The sequence below is a fragment of the Bombus bifarius genome, unplaced genomic scaffold (genome assembly GCF_011952205.1).
Source record: "Bombus bifarius isolate JDL3187 unplaced genomic scaffold, Bbif_JDL3187 scf7180000007966, whole genome shotgun sequence".
NCBI classification, from domain to species: domain Eukaryota; kingdom Metazoa; phylum Arthropoda; class Insecta; order Hymenoptera; family Apidae; genus Bombus; species Bombus bifarius.
This window is the reverse complement of record NW_022884352.1, coordinates 564578-589847: the sequence shown is the minus strand read 5'-3', so window position 1 is coordinate 589847 and position 25270 is coordinate 564578. Positions and strand designations below refer to the sequence as shown.

General features: G+C 34.5%; 6 protein-coding genes across 16 annotated transcripts; 5 read left to right on the top strand and 1 right to left on the bottom strand.

The window, feature by feature from the left end:
• Window positions 1–126: 126 nt before the first annotated feature.
• On the top strand, window positions 127–7000 carry LOC117207388 (SAFB-like transcription modulator). Of its 2 annotated transcripts, none has more exons than XM_033447577.1 (15): window positions 127–486; window positions 793–880; window positions 957–1105; window positions 1174–1425; window positions 1538–1562; window positions 2781–2937; window positions 4133–4173; window positions 4322–4590; window positions 4699–4861; window positions 4943–5193; window positions 5322–5824; window positions 5920–6093; window positions 6186–6322; window positions 6420–6576; window positions 6673–7000. In XM_033447577.1, the coding sequence occupies exons 1-15, from the start codon at window positions 364–366 to the stop codon at window positions 6836–6838; spliced, it is 2655 nt and encodes an 884-aa protein (XP_033303468.1). In that variant the 5' UTR covers window positions 127–363; the 3' UTR covers window positions 6839–7000. The 2 variants fall into 2 exon arrangements, with proteins under 2 accessions (XP_033303468.1, XP_033303463.1); XM_033447572.1 differs by having other exon boundaries at window positions 4919–5193.
• Window positions 6989–25213, top strand: LOC117207629 (cytochrome c oxidase subunit NDUFA4). 4 transcript variants are annotated; one of them, XM_033448043.1, is made up of 4 exons: window positions 6989–7000; window positions 24492–24578; window positions 24644–24790; window positions 24970–25213. In XM_033448043.1, the coding sequence occupies exons 2-4, from the start codon at window positions 24528–24530 to the stop codon at window positions 25021–25023; spliced, it is 252 nt and encodes an 83-aa protein (XP_033303934.1). In that variant the 5' UTR covers window positions 6989–7000; window positions 24492–24527; the 3' UTR covers window positions 25024–25213. The 4 variants fall into 4 exon arrangements, with proteins under 4 accessions (XP_033303934.1, XP_033303916.1, XP_033303924.1 ...); XM_033448025.1 differs by lacking the exon at window positions 6989–7000 and adding an exon at window positions 24329–24426; XM_033448033.1 differs by lacking the exon at window positions 6989–7000 and adding an exon at window positions 24362–24430.
• Window positions 7007–13176, top strand: LOC117207571 (clotting factor B). Of its 2 annotated transcripts, none has more exons than XM_033447903.1 (8): window positions 7007–8696; window positions 10331–10408; window positions 10592–10905; window positions 10976–11327; window positions 11417–11712; window positions 11837–12029; window positions 12113–12390; window positions 12584–13176. In XM_033447903.1, the coding sequence occupies exons 1-8, from the start codon at window positions 8656–8658 to the stop codon at window positions 12877–12879; spliced, it is 1848 nt and encodes a 615-aa protein (XP_033303794.1). In that variant the 5' UTR covers window positions 7007–8655; the 3' UTR covers window positions 12880–13176. The 2 variants fall into 2 exon arrangements, with proteins under 2 accessions (XP_033303794.1, XP_033303802.1); XM_033447911.1 differs by having other exon boundaries at window positions 10582–10905.
• Window positions 13562–15190, top strand: LOC117207651. The gene is made up of 6 exons (XM_033448054.1): window positions 13562–13661; window positions 13721–13839; window positions 13907–14232; window positions 14330–14492; window positions 14586–14806; window positions 14895–15190. Exons 1-6 carry the CDS (start codon window positions 13583–13585, stop codon window positions 15103–15105), a joined length of 1119 nt encoding a protein of 372 aa, XP_033303945.1. The 5' UTR covers window positions 13562–13582; the 3' UTR covers window positions 15106–15190.
• Window positions 15925–17819, top strand: LOC117207606 (translation initiation factor eIF-2B subunit alpha). Its single transcript, XM_033447983.1, has 8 exons — window positions 15925–16333; window positions 16394–16495; window positions 16562–16701; window positions 16842–16958; window positions 17037–17149; window positions 17229–17373; window positions 17447–17572; window positions 17660–17819. The coding sequence occupies exons 1-8, from the start codon at window positions 16321–16323 to the stop codon at window positions 17807–17809; spliced, it is 906 nt and encodes a 301-aa protein (XP_033303874.1). The 5' UTR covers window positions 15925–16320; the 3' UTR covers window positions 17810–17819.
• On the bottom strand, window positions 17900–24088 carry LOC117207434 (tyrosine-protein kinase Fer). 6 transcript variants are annotated; one of them, XM_033447698.1, is made up of 15 exons: window positions 23479–24087; window positions 23196–23369; window positions 23016–23112; window positions 22758–22953; window positions 22422–22559; window positions 22136–22345; window positions 21849–22032; window positions 21511–21681; window positions 20937–21164; window positions 20663–20839; window positions 20253–20466; window positions 20059–20145; window positions 19767–19889; window positions 19568–19690; window positions 17900–19430 (listed from the first exon to the last, which is right to left on the bottom strand). In XM_033447698.1, exons 1-15 carry the CDS (start codon window positions 23689–23691, stop codon window positions 19288–19290), a joined length of 2478 nt encoding a protein of 825 aa, XP_033303589.1. In that variant the 5' UTR covers window positions 23692–24087; the 3' UTR covers window positions 17900–19287. The 6 variants fall into 6 exon arrangements, with proteins under 6 accessions (XP_033303589.1, XP_033303580.1, XP_033303572.1 ...); XM_033447689.1 differs by having other exon boundaries at window positions 19993–20145; window positions 20690–20839; XM_033447681.1 differs by having other exon boundaries at window positions 19993–20145; window positions 23479–24086.
• Window positions 25214–25270: the final 57 nt, after the last annotated feature.

Below are 25270 nucleotides of genomic sequence, written 5' to 3'. Positions count from 1 at the left end.
TTCAATGTTACATAATTTCTAATTCGAATCGTGAAATTTTGTATAGTAAAATTTATTCTAGTAATAATCCAATGAAATGCATTTTTGATTTTTTAGATTGGTTATTCTATTCATTTTATGCGAGAATTACTTCCGGTCATTTCCGTTAAATGGCGACGACGATGGATAGTTCGTATCGCAGTGTGTGGTCGTAACATCTTCTTCGTGATTTTGAGGAACCAATTAATTGTTCTTTTAGTCTATCATAATTTTATTACTCCAGTTAGTTCATGTACGATAATTTGTTTAGAAAATTATACGCGCAAGAACGATAAAATCGAAAGCATAAGCGTGCCTTTTGTCGGATCCTTTTGTATAAGAATAATGGCCGAAGTTGAAGGAAAAAAGCTTACTGAACTGCGAGTTATAGATCTAAAAACAGAACTTGAACGACGCGGGCTAGACAAAACTGGCAATAAAGCTGCACTTCTCGAGCGTCTTTCCAAAGTAAATTTTCTTACTTCTCATACTGCTTATTAAGATATCGTTAATAGCATTACTCGTTATTTTATCGCCATTTTAACCCTCTTGATATCATTGATAGTTTATTTTAGTAGTAATCTACGTATATGATTACAGAAAATCAATTTCGTTAAACAACCACTATAATATTACCTTTTTAAAATACAAATTTTATTTTCTAATTACAGTTAGCTAATGAAATTAGAGTTCGTAATCCGGAAATCTTACATTTTTTAAACTGTTGTTGTTATTATAATTAAGGTAATGTCATTATTATGTTGATGTGTAAAGGCCATAGCAGACGAAGGTCAAGATCCTGATGAATACTTGATTGTACCTTGTGGTGGATTATGCAAAGTTAGCCCAAGGAAAAACAGTGGTATGTTATTTTGCCTTCTGAGAGACAAATTTAATGTTATTTATTCAAACTATCTATATTTCCCTTTTGATTTTAGTAACAGGTACAACAAATCAAGATGAATCTGTTGATACATTAGAGAACCAGAAGGAAGAAAGTATGGAGATATTGGATACTAACGAAGCAAAACTCAAAGTAGAAACGAAGTCTGTTGCAGAAGAGGATACAACAGCATCCAAGACAGAAGTAAGTGTGGTCAATATGTTTCTTATATGTATTTTATGAATTATAAAATAAATGGACAAGTATTCTAGGAACAACAAAATGAAGTCCAAAATAATGTTAATAAAGAAATGGAACACAAGCAGGAACTTAAAAATCAATTGAATAAAAGTTCAATTGAAAATACACAGACTACTGATAAAAAAGTAGAATCTGATGTAGCTACTGTAGTAAATCAAACCACAACTAATTCAGTTTCGACCGTTGAGGCTAATGGTATCGACAATGAAGATTCCATCAATCTAACTATTGGCGAAGATGAAGAAAATCTCCTTGCGGAGGAGGTAACGGATTTAATTAAATCGTGACTTTAACATTTAAAGAAGGGAGAGGCAGGGATGGGACAAAAAAGAAAATAAACAAAAGTAATCGTGTATGTTATCTTGTATGTTTCAGACAGAATCTCACGAGAGGCATAAGGGTAAGTTTTATCATGTATTGGACTTCACGTATATATGTACATATATGTATATACATATATACATACATATACACATATCTATTTATATGTATATGTATGTATGAATAGTCTAAGATTTCAAGGAATAAATATAGCGCTACTATTGTCGATGGTCACGAGTAAGTTATTTAAATATGTGGCATCAAGACTAAGGGACATGTTTATCTACGTGTAAACCTTCACCTATTCAGAATTACGAGCGCGCTGAATCTGTCAACAAAGTTACTCTTCATGCTTCATTTTACATCCGATCTTCGAGCTTCATATGTGCAATCAAGCACACGTGCAGGAATGGATGCACACCCATTTGTCATGTGGACATGACAGCAGTAATATACCAGCAATGTATCATGGCACGATGATCGACAAGGTTTCAACTGAAATGAAACGTACATTCGCCGACGTTCTTGCGCGCAGTTTAATACCAACAAAGTTAATGTTGATATTATGTTCCACAAGTTTATCCCATAAGTGCTAGTCTATAAGTTAGTTAACGTTAGAGTTTGATATAAAGTTACATTTAATTCTACCTAACCACATAGAGCATCGTTGGATCGTTTGGTCTCCGAATTGTGTGGATACAAGAAGACTCAAGAGTATCTCAAGTCAAAACTCTTCCCAGTATGTGGTTGATGATGCATCGTTATTTATCACGCCGGAAAAATCAATGCCTTAAAACTATTGACTTAAAATTATCGCATGTTATTTTAACGTGCAGATATGTTGCTCTCGCAAAAATCATAGTTATCGACATAACCTTTTACGTGCGCACGCGCGCGTATGTGTTCCTTTTTTCAACCTTTTCAGCTTTTTTTTTTCCTTTTCCGTCTACTCTCCTTTCTTCTTTCCCGCATTACCTTTAGATTTCCTGAAATGTTTCTTTTAATTTAGGCTTTGGTTCAGAGTCCGTTTCGTGTAAAGGTACAAAGGTAACTTTAAGTTATTAGAAAATCGAAAGAAAACAAAGATAAAGTAGGGTCGCTATGGATTATACCATTGAAGAGCGAATTTGTGATATTGCAATCATGCGATCTTCATCATAATTTGCTCCGCAATCTGTTAGTGGTTCGGGAAAATTCCATGCAGGAAATACAGGCCACTAAGCAGCAGGAGTGTTAGGGAGGGAGAAGAAATCTGGCTTCGCAGAAAGTGACTATGCTACCTTGATTGTCTCTGCAGATGGAGGAGAGAAGAAGAAAGTGGAAGAAAGCAAGAAGGGAGAGTCTAAAGGGAGCAGTAGACCAGAAGCCGGTGCCAACAACAAGGAAGGGACAACATCGGGTGGAAACGTCGGGACGAAGAGCAAGCAGGACGGTGGTGGAGACGGAAGCAAGAGGTTGGTCTCTCATTGCTAAACGGTTCACAGTGGTACGACAACGAAATGTCACACAACTCTATGCTAGCGATGCTCTTCCGCCGCATAAAATACCATCAGGATAATATACTGTCGAACGATGGATTCCAAGCTGAATTATTCGTCACAATCGCACGCAAGATTACTTTATTCCCTTTTTTTCAATCGCATACGAAGTTCCTTTCCAATCTCGTATGTTTAGGCTATAATTCTTAACTCTGGAAAGTATGTTAAGAAATCGAGAAATTGGCTAGCAAACTTAACCAAATCAAGTCCTATATAAACCGCTCCTAATCATAAACGAATATTTTTCGATGGTGTGTTATACGATCTACAATTACCAATGAAAGCGATTTCATATGCTACCTCTTCCCTCTCTGGTGAAGATATTCGTTTATTAAACAAACAGCAGTTTCGTCGAGCATGGTAGCAAGATATATTAGCATCTCGAGATAAATCATACAATCGACTGATCCCGCTTAAGCCTTAACGCGACATCAAGCAATCATATCATTCACCGAAGACACTACTACTATATATTGCGTGTGTGTCGATACTTGTTGCAAGTTGCAAAGAAGTGCCAAGCCTACTCGGAAGAACTACGAAGGAGATGCCCCATTTTTGGAAAGCTTGTGTAAAAGGGATACACAATAATACAAATATATTTACCGCACGGACATACTTTCGTTACTCACGAATGATGAAAACTGGATTCAACTGCAATGAAAACATAGTAATTTCTTTAAACTGGTAACAAATTGTATCGCAACGATACATACAAGAGAACGTCAAAACGAATATCTAATTATTCCTACTGTTACTGTTATTGTTGTTTCCATTATTGTTGTTGTTGCTGCCGCTGCTGTTGTTATTGTTATCTTTATCATTGTTAACAATGATGATGGTGCTAATGATGATGCTGGTGATAATAATAACGATGATAATAATAATAATCATGATAACGATGACGATGACGACGATGGTCATAATAATAGCGATATCATTATAAAAATAAAAGTTGCTAGCCAAATTTATATGCTTAACATAGTTACAGAGGTACCTAATTAAGCCTCGATAAAAACAAACAAAATCATTATTTCTAATATGTTATCTTTCATATGTAATAAGGATTGTTCAAATGATTACCAGTCATAATGAAAATAATAATTGTTTTCAGCGTGGAGTCTAGCAACAAGAGTCAAAAAAGGGATGATAAAGGTAACTATGAAATGATTTCTTAAATTTTGTTTACAGAATTGTAATTGCATTTTCAAATTAAAATTAACGGGATATTATTGTAGCTCATATAATTGCACCTGGCACATTTCTTTACTTTTTATTTGTAATTATTTTATTTGTTGTGCAGACAAGAAGACTTCACAAGTCAGCCCTGTTAATGCAAGCAGTAGAAACTTGTGGGTATCTGGATTGTCTTCGAGTACCCGTGCGACAGATTTGAAACAAATATTCTCAAAATATGGAAAAGTGATTGGTGCAAAAGTGGTTACAAATGCAAGAACGCCGGGAGCAAGATGCTACGGATATGTAACCATGTCCACCAGTGAGGATGCCGCAAAATGTATACAACATTTACATAGAACTGAACTTCATGGGCGTGTAATATCCGTAGAGAAGGTAGATGAAACAAGAAAAAAAGAAAAGAAAGGCTTCTTAAGCCATTGTCCTCTTAAATCTTCTGGCATACATTCCCTCATGGCATGTTCTCTCATTTTGTGTTTAAAGGCCAAAGGCGATACCCAGCAGAGTCACATGCGTAAACGGGATACCACGAATGGAAAATCCGAGAAGAAGGAAGAAAAGGAAAAAATAAAGGATAATCATGAGATCAGTGATCGGAAGGATAAGGAAACGAAGAAAGAAACTGAGGATAAAGGATCAGAAGCAAGTAAGTAATTTTGTAATAAATAATTTACGTAAAATAATATTACGTATTTTGTAAAAGGAACGTTTAAATGTACTGCAACAGCGAAAAAATCAGACGAGAAAAACAATGAGAATATCGAAAATAAAAAGATGGACGTACAAGAGAAGAAAGATGAAGTTTCAAAGGATGCCGATTCTCGGTCAACCAAGTCCACTAGCAAGAAACCGGAGAGCGAGAGAGGAAGACGCGACGAGAAGAGAATTCGATCCTGGGATCATCATCGATCACATAGTCGATCCCGCAGCCGCGAACGGCGTAGACGTGATGACGTGCTGACGTTTGCAAAGATCAGGGTAAAAGCCAGTATTACTTACCGGTGATAAGGGAGGGAGATATTTTTCTACCGTTTAGCGATTTAGCTATCGAAAGATCAGTTACGAAGCTAGGCCCTGACATACAAGCATGCCATGTGTATTTTCAGGAGGAGCGAGAAAGACAAAGACTACGGGAAAGAGAGAGGATGCTTCGTGAAGAAGAACGAAGGAGAAGAGAGGATATGGAGCGGCAACGTGAAGTAGAACGTAGGCAAAGAGAAGAAGCTGCACGATTGGAAAGAGAACGGGAGAAATTGCGAAGGGAAAGAGAAAGAATCGAGCAGGAGAAAGCCGAATTGCTCCGACTTGAACGGGAACGTCAGAAACTGGAGCGGGAAAAGCTAGAGCGAGAAAGATTGGAACTGAAAAGGCAACAGATGCGTTTAGAAGAGAGCAGGCGTGCTCCGCCTCCGCCGTCTATCAAGAGATGTTCCAGCGATAGAAGGGATCCTAGAGACATGTATGTTGAGCCAGATAGAAAGCGAATGACCACCGAACATAGTCGAAAACACATTCCGGAACGTGTGAGTGATCGTCGTGGTGAAATTTTGGATCGTGTCTCAGATAGACGATTAGACGCTTCACCACCTACCCGCTACGAATCTAGTAGGTAAGACACGCGTGTCATTCCTGATATATGTCTTTGCCTTAACGCAAGAGAATGGAAGCAGAGAAAATATGAAAAAATCGTAACACAAATTACAGATCCGCACAAGATTTAGGGTTAAAGAAGGAATTTAAACGCAGCAGCGAGTTTACTTCACGCAGTAGTCGTCCCGATAGCTTTTCAGATGTATCTCGAGGAAGGGAAGTGATCGTTCGCCGAGAAACTCTCGGCACGACTGCAACGTCTATCGATCCTCGACAAGTTAAGGAAAGGTAAAATAGAGAGAGAGAGAAGAGAGAATTATTTAATGTTTTGATACAATACGCAGTTTGATTTTCCAAACTATAGAAACGTTTTTGTATAGATACGAACGTGCAAGTACAACCACTTATAATCGTGACCGTGATGTGAGACGTTCTGAAACAGATACCCATAGGAGCTCTAGGGATAGTCATACACGATATAGTGAAAGCTTCAAACCTACGGGCTCCAGTACACCACGTTAGTATATCAAAAAGATTTAAACGGTTTCAAAAAATTGTTAAATTAAATTAAGTTAATATTAAACCATACCAATACTTGCTGTACGCACGCACAGGTGATAGTCGTTACGTTGAAAGTAATCGAACAACTAGTAGCTGGCACTCTGGACCTCCGTCTACAAAATCATTTAATTCCGTACCAAGTAGTGGGACCCGAGATCCACGAAATGAACCATCCAGTTGGAGTTCTAGGTCCTCTGATAATGTAAACAGGTACATAACAAACTAAATCTCTTTTCTTTTTCTTTCTTGATAAATTTCCATACAATTTCTAAGCAAGGAGCCTAACAATAATCGAATTGATTTTAGATGGAGTAATTCAAGTAGCATGGGAAACACATTACGACATCCAGTACCACCAACGTATCAAAGTGGTCCTATTCAATCTATGGGATTGACAGCACCTGGGACAGCGCCCTCGTACGATCGTTTTGATCCATATAAATCGTCTTTGCCAAGCATGAGGAAATATTGATCTTGTATCGCTGATCTGTACCATTATAATGAATAATTGATGAATTTTTGTATCCACGTGTTTCTGATGCTGGACACACGTGTGCGCTCACACTTTCACATATGCACACGCACACTAAATTATTATTTATATGATTATTAAATCAAACTTCATTATACTTCAGTAATTAATCATATACGTAAATTTTAGTTCCAAGCACTTGCGTGCATTTGATTGTGATTCGTAGAGCAGATGCAAATAACTCCACTGATGGATAAGTGACGTGTACATACATGTGTTAAAAATCATTTTCGACGCTCGCAGTCGTGTCGCTACCCTTAAATGAAATTTTTAATGAATTGAATGTCTCACTCCCGATACTCGTCTAATCTATCATTAATAACGAGTTTTGAATTCATGGGTTCACTCTATATCCATCCAAAATTTGGCATCATTTCCTTAAATAGCTTCTGAATTTGTGATTCAGGAGTGGAAAAAGGAAATTGTACTTCTACTATTACTGTTTCTACTGCTACTGCTATTAGTACTAGTACTACTGCTACTGCTACTATAACTACTGTTATTATTACTATGTTCTCACTGCTGCAAGCAGATACTTGAGTGGTATTCATTGCGATAAATGTAAACATACAATATAGCTTATGCGCTATAATATTCGGCGTATGTGTAATACCGAGGTTTAATAGATTTTTGTACATTTGTTAATAGCCACGATTTAGAGATCTAGAAAGAGACGATCGAAGTGGGACAAACTATTTTTCGTTTGTCTACAGCGTAATTACATTTATAAGATATATTATATCGATTGTTATTTGCAACTTCTTTCAAACAGTGACGCGCATTCATTTATATCATTGGAGATATATATTCTTCTAGAGTAATAAGACATACCATATAGCGTTATAAACAATTACATCGTGTACCTTCGATTAATTCCTTGTAGAAATACGTACATATTCTCGTAAGAATGTGACTGAACAATTTGTATATTAAATTCCACAAGACAACAGTGTATCTTATGACATTGAAATTTAGGTTCTTACGTGAAGCACGCATACCATGTTTCAGTATAGCGCCAACTATCATAATATAAATAAATTTATGATATATTAGAACTATTTGTTTTTAAATAACACAAATATTCACGCGAGACAGTCTCTTTTTGATCGGCGGATTGCATTCAAAACACGAGACTTTCGAACTGTTAGTGATGAAATGGATAGTTTATCGGAACTGAAACGAGTTGCTCACGTTATATGGTATTTGGTGCGTAGTCATTGTATCGCGATAGATAGCAAAAGGAGAACGAGTAGAAATACACGACAGAGGAGAACACTTTCCCTCGGTCGAAAAGTCATGGATGGCGGTTCCCATGAAAGAAGAAAAGAGAAAAGACCGAGAGAATGGGTGAGAGTGAGGGAATAATTTCATCGGGAACGAAGTATGTCGAGGTCTTTTCACGGTCAGTCATCGTGAACAAGGTTTATCGCGTATAATCGTGATTGTACGATTCGATGATTTCCTTCCTCCGCTTGAATTTTTTCATTTGGCCCCTCCCCCCTCTTTTTCGATCCTTCTCAACCCCCTCCATCGCCATGTCATCCTTTCCCTCCTTGTTTTCGCTACCTTATTTCCGCTCCCCTCTTTCACGTCCCCCTCCAACCCCTCGGTGGAGCTCGATAGACGATGAACAATCCGCCGGTAGTCTCGCGAACGCGATAACTTTGTTAAAATAGTTAAACGTGCGTTTCCGATCGCGGATGTTGAGTGTGGTAACGATAAAAAAGCGTGGAATGTCTGTAAAAAGGATCGGTTGAATGTTTTCTCTGGATCAGGATGTCGTCGTCCACCGTTTTGAGTAAGTTTTCTGTCTTTAAATACGTGGTTCAAGCATGGTAACGCGGGAACGGGCGCCCGCTGTCATTCAACTTTGTGAACGATACTTATTCCTTATCGAACGTTTAACGATGTCGATCATCGATAGAAGAACATCGATAGAAGAACAAAGCAAAAGATCGAACTTCATTCGAGAATTTCGCGATATGTATTCGCATGGTAAAATCAAGAACATCGATTCGTATTTTATCGCGTCACGTTAACGCGCGAAAACTTTTAAACCACTTTACTTTAAATTTAAACTTTTATTCTCGACTTTTCAAACGCTAACAAATTAGGAATCATTTTCACGTGTCCCAGTTACACATTGTTTGATGACGACGCTACGCGATACTTGTGTTAGATTAGAAATTATACCAGGGATCGTTAATTCTCATTTGTTAGTGATCAAGGTGTGTCTCTGTTGAGCAATTCGTACGATGTGAGCCAAAGGGGCGCGTAAAAGAACGCGCATCGCTACAATATGCAAGGAAATGTTTTACAATGCTGTACGATGTGAAATGTTAAATTAAATCGATACATACATGACACTTTTATGTTTTGTACTCGTCGATGAACACAAAGGTATCGTTGGCTATAAACTTGAAAAAAGGACGGTGTAATATTTCATGAGATAAGAAGAAAGTAACGACGATGATCAGCGATCTTGGATGATCAGCTCTTCTCTCGGTTGTGTTATCGTAGGAGAGTGTAGCACGAGCTTGGTGATGAATCAGTGAATGGAAGGAAGGCACACTTTCTCGTCGAGCAACTTTCACCATCGATGAAATCCGTGTGCGTAGACCGATGATTCCAAAAACGTTCGCTTGATCGTTCGCTTTCTTTTGTCCTCCTCTTGAGAAAAAGTTTCAAGGAAGCGGCGCGCATCGTTTACAAGCAATAACCTTGAATCATTTGTCACGAGTTTCAGCGATTTTTCTAATCTAATCCCGAGTAAGAACTCTGATAGCGGTGTAATAATATTTTAAAATACAACGTTCTAATGCAACAGATTCGCGAAACTAAACAAGTTTCACCAATGGCTTCGTTACGCTTCCGATTCGATTTCACGGTGAATCGAGTTACCTTCTTCTTCTACGCTGCCAACACGCTTTTCCTATCGATTTTACTTTTAGACTCGCGATTGAAACTCGAGAAATTGTGTTAATAGGTTATCGACGTAATCGGGCAATATGTTATTCGACAAGCTTATGTTGTATACCGGATAGCGTGATTAACAAATTTTCAAATATAATGACGTTAACGTCGTCATCAAATACTATGTTTGAAGAAAGCAGCGTATAACGCTAGCGGTAAATATTCGGTTTTACGATAATTACACCGCTTACATTTTAGATCTTAATTCATTGGAACGCGGTACAGTACGGTACAGTACGGTAGATGATGAGTCGCTGATTTGTCTGACAATAATTTTTCGAAAAGAAACTATTAATCGATCGGTCAAATGGCGAATTTATTTTCAGTTTCCGTTTCTGTTAAATTACAGTATTCCTTGTAGAAGAAAAAGGGAGATAGATTCTATTGTAATTGATGCTTACAGAATACTACCTACTAGTTCTATTGTATGCTATCTGCTGATATACACGAATGTTTCAGAATTGTGCACAGTATGGAGTTTGCTAACGAGTTCCTGGTCATACACCGAACAAATCGCCCACTATCGTTATCATACCGGTAAGTAACGGATCTCATCATAAATCTGCCATGTTGTTGTGTGATGTAAAGCTACATATATACATATTGGGAGAAACGAAATCTCGAATTGACCCGTTCAGATACGAATTCGTTTACATACGCGCGTATACATGTAGCATTGTAATAACATGTACGCGATATGAACGATACAGCATCGAATAGATACGGATCATCTGAAAAGTTTGTGATACCAATGCGAGGATGGAGTGAAACGGATGGATGGGATAGCAGTTATTCGCAAAGGTCACCTCCTGCAATTTTTCGGAGGAACACACACATTAGACCTTATGTAAGGTTAGCGAAAGTCGAACAGGAACGAGAACAACCGGATCCATTGGTTACGATCACTGAAACTTTGGGTGCTTTAAACACTGTCGGCAGTTACATCGTCAATATGACCAGAGGTATGGAGAATTCGAGTTACCCGCCAAAGGAATTACCATCGGCTATATACACTATCTCGAAGAATATTTTAGGTAAGATTTTGAAGTAAAATAATCTCTTATTTTTAACGAATCTACACGATTCTGTCATGCTCGTTTTTAGGACGCAACGTAACAGATAGCATTGCACCGTTAGTTCGAGGAGTAGCTCTGCCTTTGCGACCTATACCGACCGGCAGTTCCTCCTCCTCCTCCTCCTCCTCCTCTCCTTCCTCCTCCTTCTCTTCTTCTTCCGCGATTGAGATCAACCAGGAGAGTAAGGAAAAAGAATCTGTGATACCGTCGGTCGGCTGCACCACGGCGGACGGTTACCCCGGAAAGTGTCAAGATTTGAGTAATTGTCCTCAACTGTTGCTAGATTTGACCAAACTCAGACAGTCATTATGCTTCAAAAGTTTATTCGTTCCGGGAGTCTGTTGTCAATCGACGGATAAAATTGACACCAATGGGACGAGGTAAATAGAACGATCAGATGCCACCACATAAGGGGGCTTGTGTCCGTTGTATATGATTTTGATACTTTCAACCGATTTGAAATTTTTAGTCCGATAGTCGGTACGATCTCAACCTCGGGGATCGAATCAGCTGTACATCCACCATCGCGACCACCAATCCGTCCGACGAAACCACATCAAACTCCTCGACCAATACCGCTGTTTCCCGTTGCCTCTGCTACCACGGTTACGACCGCGCCGACGAATCTCCCCGGGCTGTTAACTACAGAATTCGTCCCTGTATCCTCCCCCGTTGTCGACTTATCAGTGAACCATTCAAACAATTTCTTTGGTTCTTCTACCACCGGCGGCACTATCGATACTAATTTCATACAGGACGACGAAGGTAAACGATCATAGCACGTTAATGAATATATAAATTACATAAACCGTATGTGTGCGCGCGCGCGTGTATGTGTAGAAACGAATTAGAGAAGCGATAGCAACGTATAAATTGTTTTCCTCGATAGAATGTGGAGTAAGGAATTCGGGTAAGTATCGAGTAGTCGGAGGAGAGGAAGCTCTTCCTGGACGTTGGCCTTGGATGGCGGCCATATTCTTGCATGGCTCGAAACGCACGGAATTTTGGTGTGGTGGATCTCTTATCGGACCGCGGTATATTCTTACCGCGGCCCATTGTACGCGCGATCACCGTCAACGGCCGTAAGTTGCTCGTTCGTAAGTAAACGTATTCATATTTTCTACTGGAAAACGGATAAAATAGCGGCTTTCGAACGTTTGTATAGATTTGCCGCGAGACAATTCACTGTGCGTCTCGGGGATATTGACCTTGAAAGAAACGACGAACCATCCGCCCCAGAAACCTACGCGGTCAAGCAAATTCACGCACATCCAAAATTTTCTCGTGTTGGATTTTACAATGACATTGCGGTTCTCGAACTGACTAGGATCGTTCGAAAATCTCCTTATGTTATACCGATCTGTCTGCCGCCAGTACATTATCGAAAGGAGCGATTTGCTGGCGCAAGGCCGACTGTAGTCGGATGGGGTACAACTTACTACGGTATGTACATATCTGTCATATTTCACTTTTTACTTTTTATTCGTGCACTTTTATTCGTTTTACGTAATACTACTAACACATACTGCTTAATCGTAGCATGCAAGTATGCATCTATTCCTCTTTTGGTATCATATTCCTTTGAATAAATCTTTCAATCTTCTTGAGAATCGAACCGGCTCGTCTTTTCCGACAGGTGGGAAAGAAAGCACGGTACAAAGACAAGCGGTGCTGCCAGTATGGAGGAACGAAGACTGCAACGCAGCTTACTTTCAACCAATTACCAGTAATTTTCTATGCGCTGGTTACAGTCAAGGTGGCAAAGACGCTTGTCAAGGGGATTCCGGTGGTCCGCTTATGCTTAGAGCTGACGGCAGATGGATTCAAATCGGTATCGTTTCATTCGGCAACAAATGTGGAGAACCCGGATATCCGGGAGTATATACGCGTGTCACCGAATATATAGACTGGATTAGAAGTAATTTAAATTAAGAGCGAGAAACTTCCGATCCTTGCTAAAATGAATTTGTACTTTCAAGTTCCAAATGCTCGGTATGATATTTTTTTATGGTAATACGATATTGTTTGTATACCTCTGATTGTGAGTGCCAAGAATCCTTATTTATACGTACCCTGTCTATATTATTATATATGCACTAACGTGAACAGGTATAGCAGAAATATGCATATACCCGTGCATTTGTGTTATAATTCTCACTTATATTATAATTATTGTATATACGTGCGCACACTTACGCATAGTTTAATAAATTATATGTATAAATTAAATTTACCTACTTACTATTATAATATGATGAGCACTGCATGAACTTAGCTGCGATCTCTTAACTGTCAGTTTTTCGATTGTTTCAGCTTGGGTGAATCATTCATTTATACCAATTCACACCAATTATCTATCTAACCGCCAATCGCTCGTTTATTTATCTAGAATTACACGATTCGTTTTTACAATGTATCCTTAATTTCTTTCGATCTTGGAAAATTTTCTACATCTGTAAGTCGCCTTTCGTTACTATAGCATATTGTAATCGGTCATGTTTTTAAACTACATGTATGTATATGTACATGCATTACATGGAAGAAATATTTTCGACTCGATTTTCCATTCAATCTTTCATTTTGATGTTCGACAAAACGACGACCATAGTAATATGAAATACTTCAACATTTCGGAATGAAAAGTAAAAGTACTTCGGTTCAAAATTTTGGAAATTTCGTCGAACAAATGATTGATGAAGCATTAGAAAATAATGGTTAGTAGCTCAGTGTAGTAGCTAACAGTGTCTTTTAACAACGTTTAAATCTATTATAGAGCAAATGACACAGTTGCATCGAATGATCTATGAGAAATGGAATATCAAGAAATTATCCGAGTTAGAGAATACCGAATGGATGCGAAATGAAAATAAATCGTTAGAATCAGATAAACAGGTATCAACGAGTAATGAGTAAAAGTTTTACAATATTTGTGGACAAATTTTGAGTTTTCAAATTTTAGAACATATCGGCAACGGTCGCGCATCGTAGATCACGCCGTCACAAACATAAACGATCCTCCTTAATGATCTTTTGTAAAATACCTACGAGTGAAAGAAACTTGATGGGGCAATCGTTAACGATGCAAGCACACAACTCAGTTTCAATCGTTAAGAAACAATCTACTACTAACAAAAGCGACAATTTCAGTGAACTAAATGACATTAATTTCGGTGATACTAAAATTGTCGAACTTTGGAAGAATTCGACAAAACGAGCGACGGATGAATTGCAAATTGCGACAAACAATGTTCTCGCGAAAGCCTGCAAATCTGATCGTATCCACGGGTTATTATTTCACTGAATAAAATTTCTTCAAATATATTTATATATTTTTAGAGAATTTTAATTATATATATATATTTGCTTAAAAAATAAAATACAGATTAGTCAAGCAACAACAAAGTAGGAGAAAGTTATCCTTCGAAGACTGGAAAGATAAAAAAACCGTTATATATCAGCAGATACTTAGAAAAATAGAAACCGAACGGCAGCGGAAGTTACTTGAAAATTTGGCAAATATGAAATGGAAAAAAGTAATACGGCAGGTGTAGATTATAATCCATTCTATAATTTTTTTGTCAAGTTCCCCGTAATATTATTAAACAATTTTATTTATTTATTTTTTGTTTTTTACTTAGGCACAAATACGCAAAAAGCAGGAAGATAAATATCGTCAAAAGCAGAAATTATTTCGTAGAAAACACTTTGAAACGACTAAACGAACAGGTGCGATAGTAAAATCTAATTGTGATAGCATCCATGAAGCACAAATTATCAATGAATGTGTTTTGTATACGCCGAAAAATCAAAAAGAAATAAAATTGGATAAAGAAAAAAGAATCGTATCGAATATTATGCAGTAAAATCTTTTAGATATAATATCTACACCATTACAAAAAGGGGAGATAAGGGGAAGATGAGGAAGAAATGATTTTTGTACTTTTCAGGGGATCAAAATTGAATAGCGCAGCAAGTAACGGTCGAAAGAATAAAACAGTTTTGATGGAGGATTCTATGGAAAACATTAAATTCTATTTTTGGTTAAATCAATTGAATTGTGCTCTTCATAAGAAGTATTTACGCGAACGCCGACATCTTGTACGATCATTTTATTGTCAACCTTTCTATTACGGGAGTGCAACACCTTATATCAAATAATTATAATTATAAACGCATATTTCAAATCTTTTGTGTCATTCGTCTATGGAAAATGTACTGGTGAAATTACATATAAAACTTCAAATCTCAGGATAATATAATCTCTCTTTTTCCCTCTCTCTCCATCATTACTATCATAAAAATTTTAGATTTATTTAACACCATGTTTAAGAGTTGATGGCAAGCTTCGTATATAAAGCTCTATGCTGGCCTGGGATTATTTGCAAACCTATTTATAATTGGAAACATTGTAAAGATGCTCTCATAAATATAAATAATAGCTAAATCAAACGGAATTTATCGTATTAAATTAAAAACTCATCTTAATATATCGTTTCTCCAGTTATTCTATAAACATCCCTTTCTTATAGATCAGCTGTAACAAATAAAGCGGTACAGTATACTGATTTTCAGTATTGTATACATATATACTATATTGTATACACATATACAAGCATAATTTATCATTTTTAGCATTCTTTAACTTTTGTTCTAACATTTCCATTCATACAATCTAATGCTTTAAAATAAACTTTAGATTGTAACTTTTAAATTGTAATATCTATAACATGTTTAAACTCATTTTATCTTTATACCTAATAATATTTACAAATATAATAAGTAAGCGTGCGTTCTCAACGAAGTCAAATACATACTACTTTTAAATGTAAAAATTTGTTTTTAAAATTAAACTCTACACTAGAAAGTGTAAATTCTTCTAACCTCGTTCAGACACGTTTTGTCAGTGTTATTTACAAATTTTTCCAATTCAAAGTACGACTACTATATTTATTACCAAGTACTACATATTTATTTAATATTTGGCATCTGTTTGTTTTATATTTGTAACCCAATGAAAAACTTAAATATTCGTCATTTAATAATATCGTTGTATATGAAAAAAAATATACTCAATTATCAAATTTATATAAGTGTGACATAGTTTAATGAACCAAATACATATACATACATGTACACCAGATTCTTATAGGATTTTCTTGTTCGCACTTATCTGGAGTTTTATTTGTTTTTACTTACCTTTACAATTTTAATAATATTACAATTCATTTAATGTAAAAAATTTGTGGTGTGAATATGTAACGCATTATTAATCATATATTTAAGCATATGAACATTAACATTAACCTAAACCGAGCAAGTGATATGTTATTTTGATCGGAAATAAAAAGTATCTGTAATATTTGAGCAAACATTATGGAAAAGGAAGGTAACTTATTTCAATATAATAAATTAACAAAATAATTATACGTATGATTTCTTTTCTTAGAAATCTGTCAATACTTCAATGGCATCATCAAAAATGAAAAAGATGTTTCTGCTGGGATGGCTGCTATACGCACATTACTAAAAGTTTTGCAGTATTCAAAATGTAAGAATATATTAATATACTTTTAAAGAAAACATATCTGTATTATACATTTATCTTTTTTTACAGCTGAAACAGTTCAAGAACTCAGGTATTGTCTGCAAAATGCAATAGATGCGATGAGATCCACTGAAAATCCTGTAACTGCTATTGCATCTGGCAGTGAATTATTCCTTCGTTTTATAACTTTGGCTACATTAGATACTCCTGTAAGGATATTATTGTACAATTTGTTAGGATTCCTTGTTTCATGTCAGTCCTTTTCCCTTTGTTTCTTGTTATCTTATTTTACAAGTACATTTAAAATCTGCAGTCATATTGATCGTTGTTCTATATTATTTGATATTAGTCATTTGCAGAATGCAAGGGTATCATGCTTCATAGAGGGAAGATGTTTTATGAGAAATTAGTAGCTGCCAGAGGAAAAGTAGCAAAAGTTGCAGCACACTTTATTAAGGATGGTTCTGTAATTTTATTTGTTTTATAATTTCTTTTTTTTAAGATCCCTCTTGATTCCCAATTATAATATTACATTTTGTTTTAGAAAATACTTACTCATTCAAAGTCTAGAGTTGTATTGCAAGCAATGAAGGGAGCTGTTGAAAGTAATAAAATATTTGAAGTATATGTAACATGTTCTTCTCCAGATAATAGTGGGTATGTATTCTTAAAATAACTTAAAATGCTTGTTTATGTATAATATGTTTGTTTTCTTTTCATGTTTACCAATGGGCAGGCAGGAAATGTGTCAAAATTTGACAGATTTAGGTGTATCTTGCACATTAATATTAGATTCTGCAATGGGATATGTTATGGAACAAGTTGATATGGTTATGGTAGGAGCAGAAGGGGTCGCAGAAAGTGGAGGTGTCATTAATAAGGTGTATTAGAGTTTCCTTAGTTGATTATTAACATTGTGAATTCTCATTTTCATGTAATACTTTGCATTTGTAGGTTGGCACATATACAATGGCAATGTGTGCTAAAGAAGTAAAAAAACCATTTTATGTATTAACGGAGAGTTTCAAATTTTCAAGAATATATCCATTAAATCAAGTCGATCTTCCAAATGAATTTAAGGTAGTGTGCTAAAATTTTCCCAGTTGTTTCTAATTAAGATATAGTACATATTTAAGGATTTGTTTTTTATTGTCTTTTTCTATACAGTATACAGCAAGCACGTTAAAAAAGGACTTACGGAAAGAACATCCATTAGTTGATTATACACCTCCACATTATATCAGCCTCTTATTTACTGATTTAGGTATATTAACACCTTCAGCTGTAAGTGATGAACTTATTAAATTATACTTGTAAAAAATTGTAATTTCGTACAGATGATTTTAATAAGAATATAGATAGAAATAAAAATACTTAAATGGTAATAATAACAAGTATTTAAACACCTTAACAATAAAAATTCAAACTTTATAAAAGGCTTCCATACAAGTTTTATTAATTTTTAAAATAATATTGAGTATTGTAGAATAACAACACATTCGTTTTCCTTTTTAAATCGCAACTCGGAATAACATATAATAAAGCATATAAACAATGATATAATACAACAGAGTTTAACTGTTTTGAACATTTATAAATTCTCCACTAGTTATGACTTTACAGAGGATAACTTACGCATTTCGCACAATACATACATGTATAAGATATCTATAGGCATAATTTTAATATTAAACATGATATTATCTAACACATCTCAATAGTTAAGCGTACACCGTGTATTGAACAGCAATAACTAATAAATTCTGTGACTTTTGATAAAAATAAAAAAAATTGTAAGTTCCTTATATATTAATAAGTTATGTATTATAAAAATCAAATTTTTTAAAAATTTGGAACTTCGTTACATGTATAAATAATGTTACAAAACTTTTATATTTATAGTTTCGAATTAATGAAATATGTTTAGTATGCTTATTGCGAAAATCTGTTCTGAATGAATTTGAGACCTAACATTCTTTATTTCACCGATCAATACTGATTATTAAAATTGAATTATTATTTGGACGGATAAATAATATAAGGAATTTTATGGCAGAACTGTTAATATAAAAATCAAGAACATGAACAATAGAAAATGTATCGGTATTGGGTCATCCTGAAAATACTCGGAGTTTTTGAATCTTCCATTTTGACAGAAATACCCAATACAATTTTATATACTATTATATCAGAGTACGATACATATTCACACTTCCTATTCACAATATATATAAATACAATGCAAAAGTAAAAATATCAATGGTTCACTATGAAAATGTCAAATGTCGTTTGATTCAATGTTCGATTGAATTTCGGTGAAATGTTATACATTTTAAATCCAAATACAATCAATTTATTCTGGAATGCTAGTGCATGGAAAGAATGATGTACTTTAAGACAAATAATGAGAAATAGTGATGTGTACAAACGAATATCATAATAAAGCAAATTGGTAATTACTAAAATACAGTTCCTTTTTTCTTAGTGGAATTTAGATATTCAGCATTTTATAGGTATTTATAATAAGGAGAATATTATTACCTGTAAAATTTATTGTCATTCAATTGAGTTCAAGGCCTTTTCTTTTAAATTTTCTGAAAACATAAATCATTGCGTTGCTTGAGATTTTCATAGCAAATCAAAGATATATCATATGTATACGTCTTAATGAGCATCATTTTTTAAAGCTCATAATCGGAGATATTATAAGACTTGTATAAGAAAATCGAGAGCTACAATAAACAATATGAGAAAAATATTATTCATAACACAGCTTAGCACCGACATAAAATTATTTATAAATACGCTTGAGAAAGCGTCTCAACAACAGTATATATTTGATCGAAATGAGGACGCTTCTCCGGTTCATATTCCCAACATCGTAACATTAAACGATATATTTCATCGGGTGTATTTTCTGGTGCTGGCATTCGATAACCTAAGAACGGAAAGAGAAATTTTTATTTAAGTTCTACATGTAAAATACTTTATGTATATGTTTATGAGTATAGTTAATACTCAATAGTAATAATCATAATAATGAAAGTGTAATAAGGACTATGACGCAAATATTACCTGCATCTATCTTTTCACGAGCTTGAGAATTAGACATTCCACTATAAGGATTTCCACCTTTAGAAAATATCTCCCACATTAAGATTCCATAACTCCACACATCACAAAGCGACGTATATTTACCTATAGAAAATATTACAGTGAAAAATAGTATTAGAATCCTAAATATACATCTAACACACAATATCTTTTCAACTACCAAAATTTAATGCCTCTGGCGCAGTCCATTTAATTGGAATTTGTTTCATACCATCTGATACTATATACTCTTCTTCTTCTCGTGACATTCCGAAATCTGATATTTTTACTATAGATTCATATCCTAAAGATAAAATATATTATACTTGGTATTTTTACAATTCATATGTCTTGCGTAAATAATTTTTATAATAACTAAAAATATGTTCACATACACACACATTTACCTACGAGACAGTTTCGAGCAGCCAAGTCCCTATGAATACAATATTTAGATTCCAAATAGCGCATACCTGCAGCTGCATCTTTACACATTCGAAGTTGTTCTTGTTGCGTAATAGTATTAGCATTTTTTCTTAAATAAGTTAACAGGGAACCACCTATCATACATATTAATTTGATATCAACAAACAATTGTACTCCACAATTTGAAAAATATTTAACTCTAAATATTTAATTCCAAAATAGATTAATTTATTGAATATACCAGGTACTAATTCCATAACAATCATAATAGGTTGTTTTTGGACACAAATTCCTATAAGCTTTACTATATTGGGATGATCGTATTGCTTCAATATTCGTCCTTCTTGTAAGAATTTACGTTTTTGTTCATCCGGTAACGTTACTTTGCAAGTTTTTACAGCCACTTCAGTCTTACAAGTTTTCAACTGCGCTTTATATACATCTCCAAAGTTACCCTAAAAATATACAATCTTTTACAATTGAACATCTATTTTTATTCTATGTATATAAACTTTTTGAAATGACAAATTTTCTAAATTAGGCGAAATTCATATTAATTCAACTTAAAGTTAGCTATCAATTACTTATAAGATTTCGAGTCGTTTAAAAAACTAAAGTAACTTCTTTTTTCTTTAAATTTCAATCATATACCCGTCCTATCTTTTCTAGGAGAATTACATCGTCGTTATTGAGTTCCCAACGTTCACGTAAAATTGGTGTTTTGAGAATAGCTCCAGATCGACTAGTCACTGGCAATCCGGATAACCATTGGTGCCTGATTAATTCTTGAATCGATGGAAATGTAGGACCTTCGAATCTGTAATGCCCCTAAAATTAATAAATATACATACAATTTGTTTCTGTGCCCTTTGAATTATATGAAGTGAATTATATTACATAATTAAAAACGCAACAGATTGCTTACTTCAGGAGTAGTTTGTACAATGAAATGTTTATGTCCATCCCAGCAAACAGATAAAACTATTTGGCATTCATCATTTCGTGTTGTTTCGCGTACTAAGAAATCTCCTTCAGTTACGAGTAATCTCACAACTTCTTCTCTTGGTAACACACCATGAAACCACTCTTCCTCCATAAGATCACCACTTCCATTTCCCTTTTGACTTGTTAAATGCGATATCCCACGGAATGTCTATAACATACACATAACATATTCCATCTAAAAAGTAAAACAGAACACATCTAGAATATGAGATATCATCCTTCCTCTTGTCTATTTTAATTATTATCATTAAAACGCATCGCAAATGTTAGTTTAGGATCACAATCGAATGCAATTTATTTGCATAATAAGATAAACATGCTTAATATTAAAAGTCACACACAAAATATTACTAATTTAATTATAAACGTTTTATAACACATGTATATTCCTGTATAAACATATGTATAACATTGTAAAGATAAAAAAGAAGCGATTACGCATGAAATACGTTTATATTCGTACAACAAATGGATAACATATGAAAAAAACATACAACTGGTAGAGTATTATCTGCTTTTGAGGTAGGACCTTCGCTACTCGATCTAATTGTTCCATCTTTTGTGTCGTTTATTATCGGTAACGATTTGAAGGGAGATCTAAATATTGTCATGAACCGTTGATTTCTTCGTAATGTAAACAGACCAATATCTGCAACTGTATTTTTCTGCAAGGGCAGTGATGCTAGCTAAATCTATTAATCCTCCAGAAACAAATAGTTTTGTATTGAAAAACTATTTTGCAGTAGAACAGTTTTCAACATTCTTGGAAGAAATACCCATAATATTTATAGAAATATCTACTACTTAACTTGATTGATATTGTTCTTATTACCTTACTAATAGAAGGCGAATCAGCGAAAGAGCTTTCCATTGAAAGATCATATCCAAGTGGTAATTCTTCGCAACCTAATTCATTTAAGGCAGCTCTAATAACATCCACTTGCCGCTGAAGTCTCTTTTCTTGACAACGTAATCGCAATTCTTCTCTTTCACGGGAGTAATCCAAAATTGATATTCTAACGTACAACAAAAAAATAGAAAAAGAGTAAAATAAATCCATTTTAATACTAGTAATATAATAACATTTAGACATTATTTATGAACACAATATATTCTTACTTAGAATCGCTATTGTTCTCTGATGGATATGGTGGGTTTTGTCGACTCTGTTGAGTTGCTTTCAAAGAAGTTTCCAATTCTGTTAGCCTATTTCTTAACCAATCTATAGTCAAATTATCTACTGTTAATTTATTTGGCAACAATTTTCCTGATGTATCATCTACAAGGTTCTCATCGAAAATAAATCTTATCGGTGACGCTGGTCGTGTTCTGTATCGAACATTAATAAATTATTAATATTATTCACATTAAACTGTAATGATAAAAATAAGTCTGAAATGAATACCTGTGCTTCCCTATAAAATCCCTGTACTCTTCTACAGGCTTTACAGAATCAACAGCTTTTTGCATTCGCCGATGTATCTCTTGAAATTTATCTGTCGTAAAATCAGAATATTTCACTATGTCCTGAAGTATGGTTTTCCTATCATGCAAAAAACAAGGTTTTAATATTTGCGGTATAATGTATGTCGTTGATGGAATAATCATTATTAATTTTTACCTTTTCTATCAGCATATGCTTGCATAAAAATTTCACATAAAATGTGTTAACAATTTATAGAATAAAACAGAAATATATAATAAATTCTTTTAGAATCTAGAATCAAGAAGATGCTCTTACCATGATGTTATAAATTCTTGATGAATCGCTTGTTGTCGGTGAAGCAAACTGGGTAAGTAACAAGTTCTGAGGTCATGTTCACACTCTGTTACAGCACCCAAAAGCAATACGTATTCATTGTGGGTAAGATGAAGTTTCCTACAGGCTTTCTGATATTTTTCTCTTACTTCATCCAATTTTCTGCCAACTCTGCCGGCTGAACAGATAACATGAGCGACAATAAACAAATTTAGATTAATAGGCAGTATAAATACTTACACTTGACATAATGTTCTTCAAAACGGGATCTCATCAATTTGTACATTTCTAAATTCTTCTGATATTCCAGCTTTTTCCTGGCAACATCTTCAGTCAACTAGATTATGCAATAAACATACAATAAATAAAACGATAGGTATTTGTTTTTAGTATAGAACTTTCTTGTTGCTTGCTCTCTACCTGTTGAAATTGATTGTTCAACCACGTTTGCTCCTCCTGATACACTTTTCTAGCTCGTCTTCTTTCAGAATATAATGTCATAATGTGTTCAACTACTATAGCTTCGATCGAATCTGCCTGCTGCTTGATTAATTTTGCAGTCTGATCGATAGAGTCCATAATATCTCTCCAGCTCTACAATACATTACCAAATAAGCAAATGTTTCTAAGGAGCCACTGTAAATTCTTGAAAAAAAAATTATGGACTTCAACTGTAAATTTAGTTTGAATTTCGAGGGAGTACCTGCGCTATTAGACTACCAACAAGATCCTCGTTACGTTCAATCTTCTTCCCTTGCATAGTCAGGGAGGAGATTGTCGAAGCATATTCACGGTCTGATTTAACTTTAATCGTTAAACACCGTCTCATCGTTTCCAGAAGCTTAATTTCAGCATCTTGACGGGCAAGTAATGCCTCGTGTGATGACTGTCCTTGTAAACTCGTAGAGAAACCCATCCCGCTTATCGTGTACAACTAAAAATCGCCGTCTTACCGACTTCTTTAGACGTGTCACGAACAAAAATTCATTCTTACGCTAGACGAATGCAATGACATTAATGGTAGCAGACAATCTAATAAACTTGAATGAATCATTTATCGAAATACCACATCGCAAACAAAAGTTCATATGCACATTATTTAATTAAAGTTCCATATATCTCTGCGGCTCAGTTGGCTGAGATCAACACTTATATTTATACAGTCCACAGACCTCAAACTGCAAAAATTTACTTTTATTTCTGAAATACCGCCATGAAACCACAAATAAAATAGACGACCAATTCAAGTTCGATGAAAATGAAACGAACCAGTAGTATAATATATCATGAATGCGTTAAAGCTTCGACCAATAGCTTATGTGTTTTACACATATATATACACATGTATACTATGAACTCCGCGAATAACATAAGAGAATTTCATTTTAATTTTTGTGTATTCAACAAAAATCTAAAATTCTATGCAAAATAAACTATAGTATTACTATAGTATACAATGTGATTAATAATTTGACAATTCTTTGAAAATTATTAATTGTAATATGTAATGCATTAAAAAGTATTGCAGTGTTAATCTATATTGACTTTATTATCGATGCTTAAAATGCTATAGGTTCGTTTTCATAAAAGTTTCATTCAGAATTCGAAATTTGCACATTGCACTCTCTATATTGATCTGTATCATACTCCAGTAAGTACGTAGTATGTTAACGAGTAAGAGTTAAGAGTTCGATTTTTATGTACGGTTTATTTTAGCGTGGTGCCTGGCCTCTATTTTAGTACTACAGCAAGATGGCTAAAATGCAAGGTCTTTCATGGCAAACCTTTAAAAAGAATTCGATGGTACGTAAAAGATCATGGCCGAAGAATCATATGGCAAGGAAATATAATTATTTATTTCTCTTTAGTTAGCTCCGCTGTTCTTTTGTATCGGATTCGGAGCATTGTTCTCATCGGGTTATTTATTACGTCTGGCTTTTCGGAGCCCCGATGTTACTTGGAATTCTAGAAAAAATCCTGAGCCATGGAACGAATATAAAAACAAAGAATATAAGGTATGTTATATCAATAATAATGAAAATAATAAAAATGATATGTAACTAATAAAATAGATGATATTTAAATCCCATTGTGTCAAGTCAACCATATAAAATATTGCCTGATAGTTATTTTAAGCGATTAATTACAATACAAAATTTGCATAATTACTAAATTTCTTAATTTTTATTTTCAGTTCATATCGGTTCAAGATAGGTCTAAGTACTATGCTTCACCTCCAGAGTACTAAAAAGCATGTTCTTTGCTAAATTAGTGCTAGTTAGAGAAAGTTAAATGAAATTGAATTAACTTGTAATATACATATGTATGTAGATGATTCTCAATTATGATAGTTATTATTATTATACTGTAAGTGATAATTAACAACACTGTCAAATTATAAATACATTGTATACATAAAATTTAAGTGGTAAATAATATTTAAATACGAAATAAACATTTATATATATATATATTATTTCCTATGACAATCTTAA